The sequence below is a fragment of the Narcine bancroftii genome, chromosome 8 (assembly GCF_036971445.1).
Source record: "Narcine bancroftii isolate sNarBan1 chromosome 8, sNarBan1.hap1, whole genome shotgun sequence".
NCBI lineage: Eukaryota > Metazoa > Chordata > Chondrichthyes > Torpediniformes > Narcinidae > Narcine > Narcine bancroftii.
In genome coordinates, this window is record NC_091476.1 from 76,742,012 (window position 1) to 76,759,223 (window position 17,212).

Genomic DNA, 17,212 nt, shown 5'->3' on the forward strand with positions numbered 1-17,212 from the left:
AGATAGAGTAGATGTGAATATGCTCTTTCTCCTGAGGGCAGGGGAGATTTGACAAGGGGTCATAAGTTAAGAGTTAGGGGGCAAAACTTTAGGAGTACATGAGAGGAAGCTTCTTCACTCAGAGAGTGAGTGGAATGACCTTCCGGAAGAGGTAGTTGCGGCAGGGTCAATTCTGTCATTTAAGAGAAACTTGTCCGTGAACTACTCTTTGCAGATGATGCCGCTTTAGTTGCCCATTCAGAGCCAGCTCTTCAGCGCTTGACGTCCTGCTTTGCGGAAACTGCCAAAATGTTTGGCCTGGAAGTCAGCCTGAAGAAAACTGAGGTCCTCCATCAGCCAGCTCCCCACCATGACTACCAGCCCCCCCACATCTCCATCGGGCACACAAAACTCAAAACGGTCAACCAGTTTACCTATCTCGGCTGCACCATTTCATCAGATGCAAGGATCGACAATGAGATAGACAACAGACTCGCCAAGGCAAATAGCGCCTTTGGAAGACTACACAAAAGAGTCTGGAAAAACAACCAACTGAAAAACCTCACAAAGATAAGCGTATACAGAGCCGTTGTCATACCCACACTCCTGTTCGGCTCCGAATCATGGGTCCTCTACCGGCACCACCTACGGCTCCTAGAACGCTTCCACCAGCGTTGTCTCCGCTCCATCCTCAACATCCATTGGAGCGCTCACACCCCTAACGTCGAGGTACTCGAGATGGCAGAGGTCGACAGCATCGAGTCCACGCTGCTGAAGATCCAGCTGCGCTGGATGGGTCACGTCTCCAGAATGGAGGACCATCGCCTTCCCAAGATCGTATTATATGGCGAGCTCTCCACTGGCCACCGTGACAGAGGTGCACCAAAGAAAAGGTACAAGGACTGCCTAAAGAAATCTCTTGGTGCCTGCCACATTGACCACCGCCAGTGGGCTGATAACGCCTCAAACCGTGCATCTTGGCGCCTCACAGTTTGGCGGGCAGCAGCCTCCTTTGAAGAAGACCGCAGAGCCCACCTCACTGACAAAAGGCAAAGGAGGAAAAACCCAACACCCAACCCCAACCAACCAATTTTCCCTTGCAACCGCTGCAATCGTGTCTGCCTGTCCCGCATCGGACTGGTCAGCCACAAACGAGCCTGCAGCTGACGTGGACTTTTTACCCCCTCCATAAATCTTCGTCCGCGAAGCCAAGCCAAAGAAAGAAAAAAGAAAAAAGATGAGTATGTGAGGGGGTGTGAGGGGGTTGGAAGGTTATGGGCAAGGAGCGGGTAGGTGGGGCTAGTGGAGTTTTACGTAAATCGGTGTGGACTAGAAGGGCTGATATGGCCTGTTTGCGTACTGTAAATTGTTATATGTTTATATGGTTATGTCAGAGTCTGTAAATGAGTCCGTGATTGAGTTTGCATTTGAGGAGTCTGATGGTGGAGAGGGAGCAGCCATTCCTGAACTGGGTGGTGGTCGTCTTGTGGCCCCCTACACTCCACCATCACCCCCTGGCAAGGCCTTCCAGGCCCCCATAACTCTCTGTGTTTAAAAAAAACCTCCCATGATGTCTCCCCTAAACTTTCCTCCCTTCACTTTGAACAGACGTCCCCTGGTGTTTGCTGATCCCGCCCCACCACACCCAGCCCCTCGGTCAGTCGAAGGATAGATGGGGGAGGCAGGGCAGCATGTTACACAGATCCACACTATGTCTATGTTCCTATAAAATTTAAATTTGGTTGCCAAAATTTTTAGGAAAATTTTATATTTTTCCCTGAAGTTCCTAGTGATTTTCTCCACAGTGAGAGTCAGATTTTCAGGGAACCGCTATACACTTCCTGGCCATTGCCAATGCAATCATTGGATTTGTAATTTGGATAGCCTCATCTTTAAACTTTATGTCCATCATGTTTCCCCTAAAGGAGCAGTTCTGGGTCCTGTGGGAATTCTTTACCTATGATTCTTTTTTTCTATGACTTGGCCTAAATCCACCCAGAAGGGTCTCACCTTGCTACACGTTCAGGTTGAGGGCACAAAGATTCCTCATCTGAAGCATCTGGGATTTCTGGTTTGGCCTTATTCAATGTTTGTGGTGTCAAATATAGCCGGAGGAGAAAGTTATACCACACCAGCCTATACCGCGCATTAATAATCACAGTCACGCTGCCCTGACACAGATCTGACCCACACCACTCATCAATTGTTGTTCCCAAGTCTGACTCCCACCTTTGCCTCGATTTGTTCAGGGGCTTCCACTTGGAGTAAGAAGTGCGTTGCCGAGATTAACTTCCCTGTGATCCCCTTTCGAATCATGGTCGCACATTGGGAAGGTCATGGATGGGCCCCATGTGTCCCTCAAAGAAAATATCTGAAAGTAGCAGAGGAACGTCCAATTGGACAAGTCATATTTATTTCTGAGTTGCTCAAATGACATTAGCTGCCACGCTTGTCACTGTCTTTGATAAACCCGATTTCCCCCCCCTTTCGGCACCAGGTGTCCAGGATCTTCTTGTCTATTGTCAATGTGACTAATCTATGCGGAGTCAGGGGTGTTTTTTGGGAACAACTCCACTTTAGACCCAATATATTGATTAATTTTGTTCCATATAAAACTATGTGTTTTAAACAACTAGATTTATTAACTAAACAACCAGCACTAAGGATCGAATATATACATGCCAGAGCTCATCTACCCAAGATGCTACATATTCTGTCTCCAACTCCCCCTGGTGGTAGCAGTCTATCACTACAGTTAACAGGGCTGGGACTTTTCTCTTTGTAGCGTAGAAGGATGAGAGGGGATTTAATAGATGTTGACAAGATTCTGAGAGGCATAGACAGGGTGGACGGCCAGCGCCTGTTTCCCAAGGTGAGATCAGCAAAACCAGGGGACGTCTGTACAAAGTGAAGGGAGGGAAGGTTAGGGGAGACGTCAGGGGGTTGTTTTTTTAACACAGAGAGTCATGGGGGCCTGGAAGGCCTTGCCAGGGGGTGGTGGTGGAGTGTAGGGGCCACAAGACGCCCACCACCCAGTTCAGGAATGTCTGCTCCCCCTCCACCATCAGACTCCTCAACAGCAAACTCAACACGGACTCATTTACAGACTCTGACTTATAACCATATAACAATTTACAATACGCAAACAGGCCATATCGGCCCTTTTAGTCCACACCAATTTACGTTGAAACTCCACTAGCCCCACCTACCCATACCCTGCCCATAACCCTCTCATACCCCCTCACATACTCATCTAACCTCTTCTTAAATGACAGAATTGGCCCTGCCGCAACTACCTCTTCCGGAAGGTCATTCCACTCACTCTCTGAGTAAAGAAGCTTCCTCTCATGTTACTCCTAAAGTTTTTCCCCCTAACTCTTAACTTATAACCCCTTGTTCCAATCTCCCCTACCCTCAGAGGAAAGAGCATATTCACATCTACTCTATCTATTCCCTTCATAATTTTATATACCTCTATCAAATCCCCCCTGCAACCTTCTACGCTCTAATGTATAAAGACCCAGTCTACTCAATCTTTCTCCGTTTTTTAGATACTGCAATGCAGGCAACATTTTAGTAAATCTTTTCTGCACCCTCTCAACCTTATTGATATCCTTCCTCTAATTTTGAGACAGAACTGCACACAATGCTCCAAACTTGGCCTCACCAATGCCTTGAACAGTCTCAACTTCACCTCCCAGCTCCTATATTCTATGCTATGATTTATGAAGGCCAGCATACCAAAAGCTTTCTTCACCACCCTATCTACATGGGAATCCACCTTCACAAAGAACAATGAACCATTACTCCAAGATCTCTCTGTTCCTCAATGCTCCCCCTTCACATCCTCTTTTGGTTATTCCTCCCAAAATTAAGCCCCTCACACTTATCTGCATTAAACTCCATCTGCCACCTTTCAGCCCACCATTCCAAACAGTCCAAATCCTTCTGTAGTCCAAAAAAACCCTGCTTTCTATCCACAACTCCCCCTATTTTTGTATCAACACCGAATTGACCATCCCATCATCCACATCATCACTTGTGCACTTTATCGATATTTTTCCTCTCTGTGTTGCACAGTCAGTTTGTTTACATTTCTTTACTGTGTACATTGAATCAGTTTTAGTTTGCACTACCAATAAGTAGTAATTCTGCCTGGCCCACAGGGTTGTATGTGATGTCTTGTACGTACTCTGACAATAACTCTGAACTCTTAAAGTCCATAATAAGAGCAGTTGCTAACCAATTTTATTGTTTATAATTGCAGGTGTTGACACATTACCAGATATCTTCTGCAAATATTGACACACGAATCAAGTAACAGGAGAAAGGGCCACTTCTCTTCCCTAAACCCATTCCCTACGGTTCCTCCAAGGTCTAGAAGCCCATTCATCCATCTCTCTCTGTTTCCAATGTATAGCTGAGTCTCCACAACCCTCCAGGAGGGGTGGGGCTGGGCGAATTTCTAAGGTTCTGTTTTCTCCCTTTGTTTATGTAATTTTGAATGTTCTGTCTTGATAAAAAATTCAGTCCCGAAATGCTGACTGATCATTTCTCCCCATGGAAGCTGTGTCTGATCTTGTTGAGTTGTTCCACCAATTCTTCTGTCTGAGAAAGATTCCAGCTCAGTCCCAAACGACAGACTCCTCACCCTGAGACTGAGACTGGTTCTCGACCCCCTGGGTCAAAGTCCATAACCCCCCCCAGAATCCAGCCTGTGGGGGCCTTCATGGTTCTCACAGATGATACTGGGAATGAAAAGGTTCATCGAGGTGAGCCTCGCGGTCAGTGCAGCGCTGTTACAGCACTAGCGATCGGGACCAGGATTCGAATGCCGTGCTGCCTGGAAGGAGTTTGTACGTTTTCCCCATTGTCTGCGTGGGGTCCCTGGTCTCATCCCTCTGTTCAAAACTGTACTGGGGATTGTAGGCCATTTGGGTTAATTGGGTGGCACGGGCTTGTGGGCCGGAAGGGCTTGTTACCGTGCTGTATGTCTAAATTTAAAATTAAAATGTAAATAATGTTTCGAGGAACATTTGACAGATCTTGGTCTGAACTCATTAGGATTTAGGGAATAAGGAGGGGTCTCATTGAAACATTTGGAATGTTGAAAGGTGTGGATAGAGTCGATGTAGAAAGGTTGCTCTCCACAGTGGGAGAGTCCAGAACAAGAAGGCACAAACTCAGGATTGAAGGGCGACCACTTAGAACAGAGACATGGAGGAATTTCTTCAGCCGGAGGGTGGTGAATTTGTGGAATTTATGGCCACACGTGATTGTGGAGGCCAGGTCATTGGGTGCATTTAAGGCAGAGATCGATAGGTTCTTGATTAGCCAGGTTATGGGGAAAAGACCGGGCAGTGGGGCTGAGTGGGAGAATGGATCAGCTCATGATTGAATGATAGGGAAGACTTGATGGGCTGAATGGCCCATTTCTGCTCTTGTGTCTTATGTAAGATCTCCTCTCCTTCTTCTAAACTCCAGAGATTACAGTCCCAGACAACACAATCTTTCCCCATAAGTCAAATCCACCATCCCCGGAACCAGTCTTGGGAATCCTAGATCTCTTGCATTCCCCACAGTTCAACAATCTCATTTTCCAGATGACAGTAGTGGTAATCCATATAGCTAAAAAGGCATCAAAGGTCTGAAGTGCCATAGTTGTTGTAAAATGCAGAAATGGTGGAGGAACTCAGCCAGTCAGATTTTGAATTGTTAAAGGTTGGTTTGCGGGTGCAGCAGGTTGTCGAGAAGGCAGATGGAACGTTGGCCTTCGTTGCTGGAGGGACTAAATTTAAGAGCAGGGAGGTCCTGCTGCAACTGGACAAGGTCCTGATGAGGCCACATCTGGAGAACTACATGCAGATCTGGTCTCCTTACTCGAGGAAGGATGGACTGGCTTTGGAAATGGTGCAGAGGAGGTTCACCAGGCTGATTCCAGAGATGAGGGGGTTGGCCTATGAGGAGAGATTGAGTCATCTGGGACTGGACTCACTGGGATTTAGAAGAATGAAAGGGGATCTTATAGAAACATAAAAAATTCTGAAAGGCTTAGATAAGATAGAGGTCAGTAAGTTGTTCCCATGGATGGGGAAGACCAGATCTAGGGGGATGTAGCCTCAAGATCAAGGGTAGATTTAGGACTGAGATGAGGAGGAACTACTTTTCCCAGAGGGTGGGGAATCTGTGGAATTCGCTGCCCATTGAAGCAGTGGAAGGGACCTCAGTAAATAGATTTAAGACAAGGTTGGAGAGATTTTTACATCATGGGGGAATTAAGGGATATGGGGAAAAGGCAGGTGGGTGGAGATGAGCCCATCATCAGATCAGCCATTGAACGGTGGAGCAGTCTCAATGGGCTGAATGGAGGAACAACACGAGGAAATATTATTCTGCCCAGTCCCACTGACCTGCACCCAGTCCACACCCCTCCCATCCACGGACCTGTCCAAATTCTTCTTCAATATTAAAACTGAGACCGCGTTCACCACCTCACCTCATTCCACACCCCCTCTGCTCTCTGTGTGAAGAAGTTCTCCTGAAACCTTTCCCCTTTCACCCTGGGCTCCCTCCAAGTGAACTCTGTCTCTCTTTCCTTCCCTTCCCCGCACCCCCCCCCCCCCCACCGACTCCTTACATGGAGCCAACACCAATTCTCACCTCTCCTCTCCTCTTATCCTAACAAACTAACACCTTGTGTCTGTCGGTCTGGACCCCTCCCCCTCCCATTCTTCCCCCTTTCTCTCCCCAGTCTTTAATGTAGATGCCTGCCTGCACTTTGCTCACACCGCGAGGAAGGGCTCAAGCCCTTTATCTTCACCCCCTGCGGACGCTGTGAGACCGGCCGAGTTCCTCCAGCGTTTCCGTATGTTTACTTTAAAGAAAAACTGAGCTGGAATCTTTCTCAGACAGAAGAATTGGTGGAAGAACTCAGCAAGGTCAGACGCAGCTTCCATGGGGAGAAATGATCAGTCAGCGTTTCGGGACTGAATTTTTTATCAAGACAGAACATTCAAAATTACATAAACAAAGGGAGAAAACAGTACCTTAGAACATTACAGCACAGCAAACAGGCCCTTTGGCCCTTCTGTGCAGAACTATTATTCTGCCCAGTCCCACTGACCTGCACCCAGTCCACACCCCTCCCATCCACGGACCTGTCCAAATTCTTCTTCAATGTTAAAACTGAGACCGCGTTCACCACCTCACCTCATTCCACACCCCCACCACTCTCTGTGTGAAGAAGTTCTCCTGAAACCTTTCCCCTTTCACCCTTAACCCATGGCCTCTGGTTTATATCTCACCCCCTCCCCCCTCAGTGGGAAAAGACGGCCTACATTTAATCTGTCTGTCCCCCTCATAATTTTAAACACCTCGATCAAATCTCTCTTCATTCTTCTACGCTCCAGGGAATAAAGTCTGTACCTGTTGAACCTTTCCCTGTAACTCAGTTCCTGAAGTCCGGGCAACATCCTAGTAAATCTTCTCTGCCCTCTTTCTATCTTATTGATATCTTTCCTGTAGTTCGGTGACTAAAACTGCATATAATTCTCCAAATTTGGAATGGACTGGGTGCATGTTAGTGAGACTAGGCAGAACAATAGTTCAGCACAGACTAGAAGGGCTGAAGGGCCTACTTTCTGCTCTGTAATGTTCTATGGTTCTATATCTCGGTCCCAGGGTCAGGCATGCCCGCCCCCATGGCCAGCTCCGGAGTCTGGCTGGCGTTGGGGGCCAGAGCTGGTAAAGACTCCAAGTGAAGCTGGTCAGACCCAGACAAACGGGGCTTCATTCACCTCTCCCAAAGCCGCATCATCTCGGAATCACCCTATCTTGGGTATCCCCTGTGCCCCAGTTGGAGTGGAAAGGCCACTGCCTCTCAAAGAGGGCTATTCTGCGGCAGAGGGAGTGGATTGCGTGGGATAGATCTCTGGGGTTGGGCAGAATGGCCCCCATTTGTGTCAATATGTTCCGATATCCGGCACAAGGAATGCACCAAGCATTGGGCAAGGGTGGAGAAGATGACAAGAAACAAAAGCATATGGAGGCCATTCAGCCCCCTGGCACTTCCTGCTGTTCCTGGGCGTCACGGGTGGACGTCGCAGAGGCTGAGTTTACACTGATCAGATTTCCTGTTCCATGAGGGCGATTTGTACTCCTTGCTTCAGGTTCCCATCGTTCTTCTGCACCTTCCCCTGCCTTCCTCTGAAAACAAGCACAGGTCACAAATGTTCAGAATGGCAATGTGGTTTCCTTAATTAAAGCGCCTGTCGGGTCAATGGGAAACCCCGGGTTCGAATCCCAGCGGAGCCTAGTACTGAGGTGATCTATCTCAGTTATTCGTGGTGGTAGGAATCCGCGCAGTCTGTATGGAGTGTTCTCCCCATGCCTGTCTGGGGGCTCTGGTTTCCTCCCACCATTCAAATAGTATCGGGGGTTGTAGGTTAATTGGGGGTAAAACACAGTATTGGGGTTAAGTGAAACTCAGCAGGTCCAGACAGGGCCTTTATGTGGGAAAGGTGAAGATACATCAACATTTCAGGCCTGAGCCCTTCGTCAAGGGGTGGGGAAGCATGAGAGATGTCCGAACAAAAGGGGGAGGGGGTGTGGGAAACGATAGGTGGAGGGAAGAGGGCACCACAGGAAGGAGGGGGAGGAGTCTAGGGTTAGGTGGAGAGAGAAAGGAACTGGAATAATTAGTTAAAGGGAGGGGAAGGTGGGGGGGGGGGAAGGCTAATTTGGTGTAATTGGGAGGCACGGGCTCACGGGCCAGTCCCGTTACTGTGATGTATGTCTGTAAAGGTTAAAAATTTTAATGTACTTTCATTTCGAGAAATAAGGAATTTGCTGACAATCCAGTGGCCAATGAAGGGAACTGTGCCCAGGTTTGCCACTTCCTCAGATGTCTACCGGCAGGCATGGAGATACAAAGAACCTCTTCCCCCCGCCCCCCCCCCCCCCACCACCCTCCACCCTCTGGCACCCTTGTGACGTTGGCCGTGCGAGACCAGCAGGTTTGCTGGACCACTGCTTGTCTTTCACTGGTATTAATGCAACATGAACAATCTTCCAATGAAGCCATTGAGTTTAATGGGACCGGTTTCAGCTGTAGGCCCAGCACACTTCCCTGTTAATCCTTGTCCCTACCAGGAACTAGGCATCTACACAGAGCAATGTGGTTCATTCCCTGAAAGGAATAATATTAGCAAAATGCTCTCAAATGGGACATGAACGCTCCATGAACTCCCCTGCAGTTTGATCACCTTTCTGGACCAACCTCCACCAACCTGCCTTTTCCCCATATCCCTTAATTCCCTCACGATGTAAAAATCTATCCAACCTTTTTTTAAATTTATTTACTGAGATCGCCTCCACTGCTTCAATGTGCAGCGAATTCCACAGATTCCCCTCCCTCTGGGAAAAGCAGTTCCTCCTCATCTCGGTCCTAAATCTACTCCCCTAGTTCTGGTCTCCCCACCCATGGGAAGAACTTACTGACCTCTATCTGATCTCTACCTTTCATAATTTTATTCATTTCTATATGATCCCCTCTCATTCTTATCGGTATCCCAAATCCATCCATCCCACAAGGTTGCCTCACAGGTTGAACGGATAGTTAAGAAGCCCGATGGGTCACTGGGCTTCATTAGTCATGGGATTGAGTTCAGAAGTCGAGAGGTCATGTTGCAACTCGACAAGTCGCTGGTGAGACCCCACTTGGAGTATTGTGTTCAGTCTGGTTACCTCATTACAGGAAGGATGTGAACACTGTGGAGAGGGGGCAGAGGAGATTCACCAGGATATTGCCTGGATTGGGAAACAAGTCTCATGAGGCGAGGTTGGTAGAACTGGGACTTTTCTCTCTGGAGCGAAGAAGGATGAGAGGAGACTTGATAAAGGTCGACAAGATTCTGAGAGGCATAGACAGGGTGGACGGCCAGCGTCTGTTTCCCAGGGCGGGATCAGCAAACACCAGAGGACATCTGTACAAAGTGAAGGGAGGGAAGTTTAAGGGAGACGTCAGGGGGTAAGTTTTTTACAGAGTTGTGGGGGCCTGGAATGCCTTGCCAGGAATGGCGGTGGAGGCTGGAACATTAGGGGCATTTAAGAAACTCATAGGCAGGCCCATGGGTGGAAGAAAAATAGAGGGTTGCGGGGGTAGGATGAGATCTGTTTTTCTATTTAGTTATTTGTAGGACTATAGGGGTAGCACAACATTGAGGGCTGAAGGGCCTGTACTGTGGTGTAATGTTCTATGGTCAATATTTTATGTTCTAAATCCCAGCGAGTACAGTTTCAGATGACTCAATCTCTACTCACTGGCCAACCCCCCCATCTCTGGAATCAGCCTGGTGAACCTCCTCTGCACCATCTCCAAAGCCCGTCCATCCTTCCTTGAGTAAGGAGACCAGAACTGCAGGCAGTTATCCAGATGTGGCCTCAGTGGGACCTTTTCCAGTTGCAGCAGGACCTCCCTGTTCCTAAACTCAATCACTCAAGCAATAAAGGCCAAAATCCCATCAGTGTCCCCACAAACCAACCTGCTCTCCACATCTTCAATGGTGTCAGGAAGCTGAATGTTGAGCGTCTCCGGGAGGCAGAAGGCAGAGGCTCCGGATATCACGGCCACGCTGCCATATATGACCATCGGCAGGAACGGGAGATGGTCACTGGTCAGCCTGATGACCGGAGATACCATGGCACCGATCCGAGCCATGGTGTTCACAAGTCCTACACCCGTCTGCCTGCAAGGGGTGAGGGCACAGAGAGTCAGTGGTGCAACTCATCAGCCCCACAAGTAACCATTCAGTTATGTTCAAGTGAGCAGGGGAGGAGGTTTAAGGGAGATTTGCGGGGCAGCTATTGTACGCAGAGGGCAGCGCGGTCACTCTGTAAGGAGTTTGCATGTTCTCCGCGTGGGTTTTCCTTGGATTCTTACTGCCATTCAAAGCATGCCGGGGGTGAAGGATAATTAGGTGTAATTGGGTGGCACAGGCTCAAGGCTGGAAAGGCCTGTTACTGTGCGGTATGTCTGCAAAAGAGTGCTGGGTGCTTGGAATGGGCGGTTGGGGGTAGTGGAGAAAGCAAGTACAAAGACCGCCCTCCACTACACGTCAACAACTCCGTGGGGGAGAGAGGGGAGACACCAGGTTCCTTGGAGTTCACTTCACTAGTGACCTATCATGGACTCTTAACATCTCCTCACTTGTCAGGAAGGCACAACAGGGACTGCACTTCCAAAGAAGACTGAGTCGGGCGAGGCTACTGGCCGCCATCATGTCAACTTTCTACAGGAGCTCTAACAAGAGTGAACTGGCCAGCTGCATCACTGTGTGGGGATGGTTGCTGCAGAGAAATGGATCGGAGGTCAATCCACAGGGCAGCAGAGAGGATCACTGGGGTCTCCCCCACCCCCCCCACATCGACGTGATCTACCAGGATCGTTGTGCTCAGAATCATTAAGGATCCTTCCACCCCCACACACAATGTCTTCCAGCTGCTCCCGTTGGGGAATAGATACAGGAGGATTTATGTTCTACATGATATCGAGACCACCCAAGGAAGGTGTAATCCATCCGCCCACCAAACCATCCAATCCGTGCTTTGGGGACACACGCTCGCTGGGGGAGGGCGACACTTGTTAAACTCTCCCCCCTCGCGCCCCCCCCCCCCACCAACTTGCCTCTCACCTGATCACAGTCGGGTACAGCTCGCTGGCATGGATGAAGCAGCAGCTGAAGGAAGCAGCCAGGCAGCCCTTTCCGAAAGCAACAATGGTGGTCTTCAGTACATGGAGATCTGCGTGGGGAGACGGGTCGTGTCAGTGTCCCTCCTTCTGCTCAACACTATTCCTGTGCAGAACCCTGATGTGCCTGGGTAACTTGGCAGGTCACGCGCCATCCTTGGAAATCACGAATTTCCCACCCCCCACAGCTACGTTCCAAAGCCTGGCAACATACACACACACACACACACACACACAAACCCACACTCAGCCACACACACACTCATAAACACACTCTCACACACCCACACACACACACACAGACACCCACATACCCAAACACACTCTCACACACACCCACACACACCCACACACACTCTCTCACACACACCTACACACACACACCCACACACACATTCTCACACAAACTCTCACATACACCCACACACACACACACACACACTCACCCACACTCTCACACTCTCACACACTCTCACACACTCTCACTCCCTATCACACACACACTTGCTTGCACACACATTCTCACACAAACTCACACACACACTCTCACACACACACACAAACTCTCTCACTCTCACACATACTCTCTCACACACACCCACATATACACACATACCCACACACACACATACACACTCTCACACACACCCACACTTGCACACAGTCTGACACACAAACTCACACACATTTACTCTCACACATGCACTCTCACACACATACTCTCACACACACTCTCACACACACATACACACCCTCAGACACACACACACACCCACACACACACACTCTCACACACACCCACACACACTCTCACACACTCACTTGCACACACACCCACACACATGCTCACACACACACTTTTACACACACACCCATACACACAAACTCACACACTCTCTCTCACAAACCCACACATCCATTCACACATACACACCCACATGCACACACACTCTCACACACACACTCATACTCTCTCACTCACACACATACACACCCACACACACTCACTCGCACACTCTCACTCTCTCACACACACACCCACACACTCGCGTGCACACATGCACACACACCCACACATATACTCACACACACTCACTCACACACACACACTCTTACACACACAGACATTTTCACACACACATACACACACCCACACACGCACACACCTTCACACTCTCACATGCACCCACCCACACACACATACCCCCCTACCCACACAGAACAGACCAATCAGTGAGGCTTGTGCTGGGCTGAGTGGATTTCTGAAGAAGACAATTCCCGGAGCTTTTAGATTTGACACAAGATCCGTGGTCATTCCTGCTGCTGTTGTCACAGCTGGGACGTCTGGGTCAAGCCCCGCCAAGTGGCAGTCCCCGGGTAAAGTCCACTCTATGGTCGGGCAGCACCTACCAGCTGGGATGAAGATGTTGATGAGGATGACCACCCCTGCCAAGATGAGGCAGATGCCTTGTGTGAACCTCCTGCCGATGGTGCTCAAGGCCCAGATGCCTACCAGCTTGACCGGGATGTCAACTGCTCCAAAAATCACCTGGATGAGGTAGATGTTGACTCCAAACCCTTGCAGGTCAATGGCCAATGCGTAGTATGAGAAGCTGGTTGCAAACCTGTGATGGGAGACGATGGGGTGATGGAAAGTTTTCAGTTTCATCAACAACTATATTGCCGGAGGGGTTGAGTTTAGGAGCAATGAGGTTCTGCTGCCACTGGACAAAGTCCTGGTGAGGTCGCATCTGGAGAACTGCCTGGAGATCTGGTCTCCTTACTCAAGGAAGGATGGACTGGCTTTGGAGACAGTGCAGAGGAAGTTCACCAGGCCGATTCCAGAGATGAAGGGGTTGGCCTATGAGGAGAGATTAAGTCATCTGGGACTGGACTCACTGAGATTTAGAAGAATGAGAGGGGATCTTATAAAATTCTGAAAGGCAGAGATAAGAAAGAGGTGGGTAAGTTGTTCCCATGGGTGAGGGAAACCAGAACGAGGGGACATGGCCTCAAGATCCAGGGGAGTAGATTTAGGACAGAGATGAGGAGGAACTGCTTCTCCCAGAGGGGGGAGAATCTGTGGAATTTGCTACCCATTGAAGCAGTGTAGGCGACCTCAGTAAATATATTTAAGACAAGGTTGGGTAGCTTTTTACATTGTGAGGGATTTAAGGGATATGGGGAAGAGGTAGGTAGGTGGTGATGAAGCCACGACCTCGTTGAACGGTGGGACAGGCTCTACGGGCCGAATGGGCTACTCCGGTTCCTGTTTCTGATGTTCTTACAACTGGCCCTTAGGCAACTTGTAGATTCTCCAATCGTTCAGCGTCGCCAGGGTCAAACACTAGAACCGCCTCCGTGGAAGCTCCTTCCCCTCGTGGACTGCAGCTGGCCCAGGGGGTGACCCATCCCCATCTTCTCCAGGGGAGGTTGGAGTTGGGTAGCAAATGCTGACCTTCCTAATGTGGTCCACATTAATATTAGCTCATAACCGCAAAGCTAAGGTGTTAAATTTTAGACATAGAGCACGGTAACAGGCCCTTCTGGTCCCTGAGCCTGCGCCGCCCAATTACACCCAATTAACATACCCCCCAGTACGTTTTGAACAGTGGGAGGGAATCGGAGACCCCAGGGAAAACCCACGCAGACACGGGGAGAAAGTACAGACTCTGTAGAGACAGCACAGGATTCGATCCTGAGTCACTGGTGCTCTAACGGCATGGAGCCAACCTGGCTGCCTGCTCCCCTCCCAGTGGCACATACATACCAGACAAGCATAGTGCAGAAGGCTGTTCTGCGCAGGGTGGGGGTTTTGAAAAGGTCCAACACGCCGTACTTTGCTTTGCTGCTTGTTAATTCTGCTTCCATGTTTGACCGGAGAATCTTTGGGAACAGACACAGCGATAAGAAATCGGAAGGAACAAGAGCAGGAGCAAATCTTCCGGCCCTCAGGCCTGTCCCACCATTCCTTGGAGAGCGGTTAATGTTCTACTTCAGCACCGTTTCCCCTCCCCCCCACTATCCCTCGATCAGTTCTGTTAAACACGGGTCCATCAGACATAGAAGCAGATTATTCAGCCCGTCGAGTCTGCCCCGCCATTCAATCATGAGCTGATCCGTTTCCCCACTCAATCCCACTGCCCAGTCTTCTCCCCATAACCTTTGATGCCCTGGCTGATCCAGAACATGTCAATCTCTGCCTTAAGTGGCCCACTCGTGGCAACAAATTCCACAGATCCACTGTCCTCTGGCTGAAGAAATTCCTCTGTGTCTCTGTTCTGAGTGGACACCCTTCAATCCTGTGGTTGGTCCCTCTTGTCCTGGACTCTCCCACCGTGGAAAACAACCTTTCTACATCGACTCTGTCCGTGCCTTTCAACATTCAAAATGTTTCAATGAGATTCTCCTAAATTCCAACGAGTCCAGGCCAAGAGCCGTCAAATGCTCCTCGTATGATAACCCTTTCATTTCCGGAATCATCCTTGTGAACCTCCTCTGAACCCTCTCCATCCTTTCTTAAACGAGGAGCCCAAAACTGCTCACAATTTTCCACGTGAGGTCCCACCAGGGCCTGATAAAGCCTCTACATCACCTCCCTGCTCTTCTATTCTCATCCTCTGGATGTGAATTCATAACCTCATTTGGACTGATCCACAGCCCTGACACCCTGGAACCAGTCTGATAGATCTGCGTGGTGTCTCCTTTGTGGAAAGTTCCCCCTTTTTCGGGCAAGGAGACTACAACTGTACTTGAGGCGTGGGCTCCCCCAGCCTCTAGACCAATATGCTGTTGACCTTTACAGTTGTATGTTGTCCCTGTACGTTGTCTCTCAGGAAAACCCACCCAGCTCCACTTCAACAAGATCTGATCTCTCACCACCTAATTAATCAATCCCCTGCTCTCAGAACATTACAGCATGGTGCAGGCCTTTCGACGATTATGTTGTGTCAGCCCATGAAAAAACCTGCCAAGAGAACAACTAACCCCTCCCTACCCGTAACCCTCAATTTCTCTTCCAGCCTCCACCACCCCTCCCTCAAGCAAGGCCTTCCAGGCCCCCACAACTCTCTGTGTTAAAAAAAAAACACTGATGTCTCCCCTAAACTTCCCTCCCTTCATTTTGTACAGATATCTTTCTGGTGTTTGCTGATCCCACCCTGGGAAACAGGCGCTGGCCATCCACCCTGTCTATGCCTCTCAGAACCTTGTCGACCTTGATCAAGTCTCCTCTCATCCTTCTTCGCTCCAGAGAGTAAAGTCCCAGTTCTGCCAACCTTGCCTCATGAGACTTGTTTCCCAATCCAGGCAACATCCTGGTGAATCCCCTCTGCCCCCCTCTCCACAGCTTCCCCATCCTTCTTGTAATGAGGTGACCAGAACTGAACACAATACTCCAAGTGGGGTCTCACCAGGGATTTGTAGAGTTGCAATATGACCTCTCGACTCCTGAACTCGATCCCCTGACTAATGAAGCCCAGCATCCCATTGGCCTTCTTAACTATCCTATCAACCTGGGTGGTGACCTTAAGGGATTTGTATGGATTTGGACCCCAAGGTTCCTCCACACTCTTAAGTAACCGACAATTAACCTTGAACTCAGCCTCCTGGTTTATCCTTCCAAAACGCATCACCTCACCTTGATCTGGATTGAACGCCATCTGCCACTTCTCTGCCCAACTCTACCTCCTGTCTACATCCTGTTGTAACCTTCAGCTCCATCCACAGCCCCTCCAACCTTTGTCTCATCTGCAAATTCACTGGCCCATCCTTCACCTTCTCTTCTGCTTTCCTGCCCTGAAGGTGGACATGCTTATAGCTCTCTCACTGGTCTCATTCCCCTTGAAGATTCTTTCCTTCTGTATTTCCCACTTAGTTTTGTGCCATCAGTGAGCTCCAAAATGTTGCATGCAGGGATGTAAGATGTGGCAGAGGCCATCCCTCGGCAGCCCCTTACCTCTGCAAGGGTCACTCTCAGCCACCGAGCAGCATGTGTGCACGAGAGACTGAAGGTTCCTTTCATCCAAACCTGCCCTCACTTCTCCCTCCCCTTGGCACCTTTCCCTGCGGCCACAGGAAGAGCCACACTTACCCCACCTCCCCCACACCCCCTCCCTCACCACCGTTTGGGTCCCCAGACAGCCCATCCAAGTGAAGCGACACTTCACGTGTACATCGGTGGGAGTTGCCGACTGCACCCAGTGGCCATCTCTATATCGGAGAGACTGGGCACAGATCGGGAGGTTGCTTCGCTGAGCACCTTCGCCCTGTCCGTATCAGTGATGGGGACCTACCGGTGGTCGATCACTTCAATTCTGTGCCCCACTCCCCTGACGCTGACGTGTCTGCCTACAGCCTCGTGCACTGTCAAACCAAGACCACCCGTAAATCGGATGAACAACACCTTGTATTCTGTCTGGGCCCTCCCCAACCAGACAGCATTAACACCAACGTCTCCGGTTTCTGCCGGCCCAATCCCCGTTCCCC

At 49.7% G+C, this 17,212-nt stretch overlaps 1 protein-coding gene across 2 annotated transcripts in view; it reads right to left on the reverse strand.

The window, feature by feature from the left end:
- Window positions 1–4,205: 4,205 nt before the first annotated feature.
- LOC138740934 (solute carrier family 22 member 6-A-like) overlaps window positions 4,206–17,212 on the reverse strand; it is a 41,659-nt gene continuing 28,652 nt past the window's right edge. For both annotated transcript variants that reach the window (XM_069894275.1, XM_069894276.1), the window contains exons 7-11: window positions 14,496–14,611; window positions 13,136–13,350; window positions 11,670–11,778; window positions 10,521–10,724; window positions 4,206–8,184 (exon numbers count right to left, since the gene is read on the reverse strand). In XM_069894275.1, the coding sequence (XP_069750376.1) occupies window positions 8,103–8,184; window positions 10,521–10,724; window positions 11,670–11,778; window positions 13,136–13,350; window positions 14,496–14,611 (726 nt within the window). In that variant the 3' untranslated portion in view covers window positions 4,206–8,102. The remainder of the gene's footprint in view (window positions 8,185–10,520; window positions 10,725–11,669; window positions 11,779–13,135; window positions 13,351–14,495; window positions 14,612–17,212) is intronic.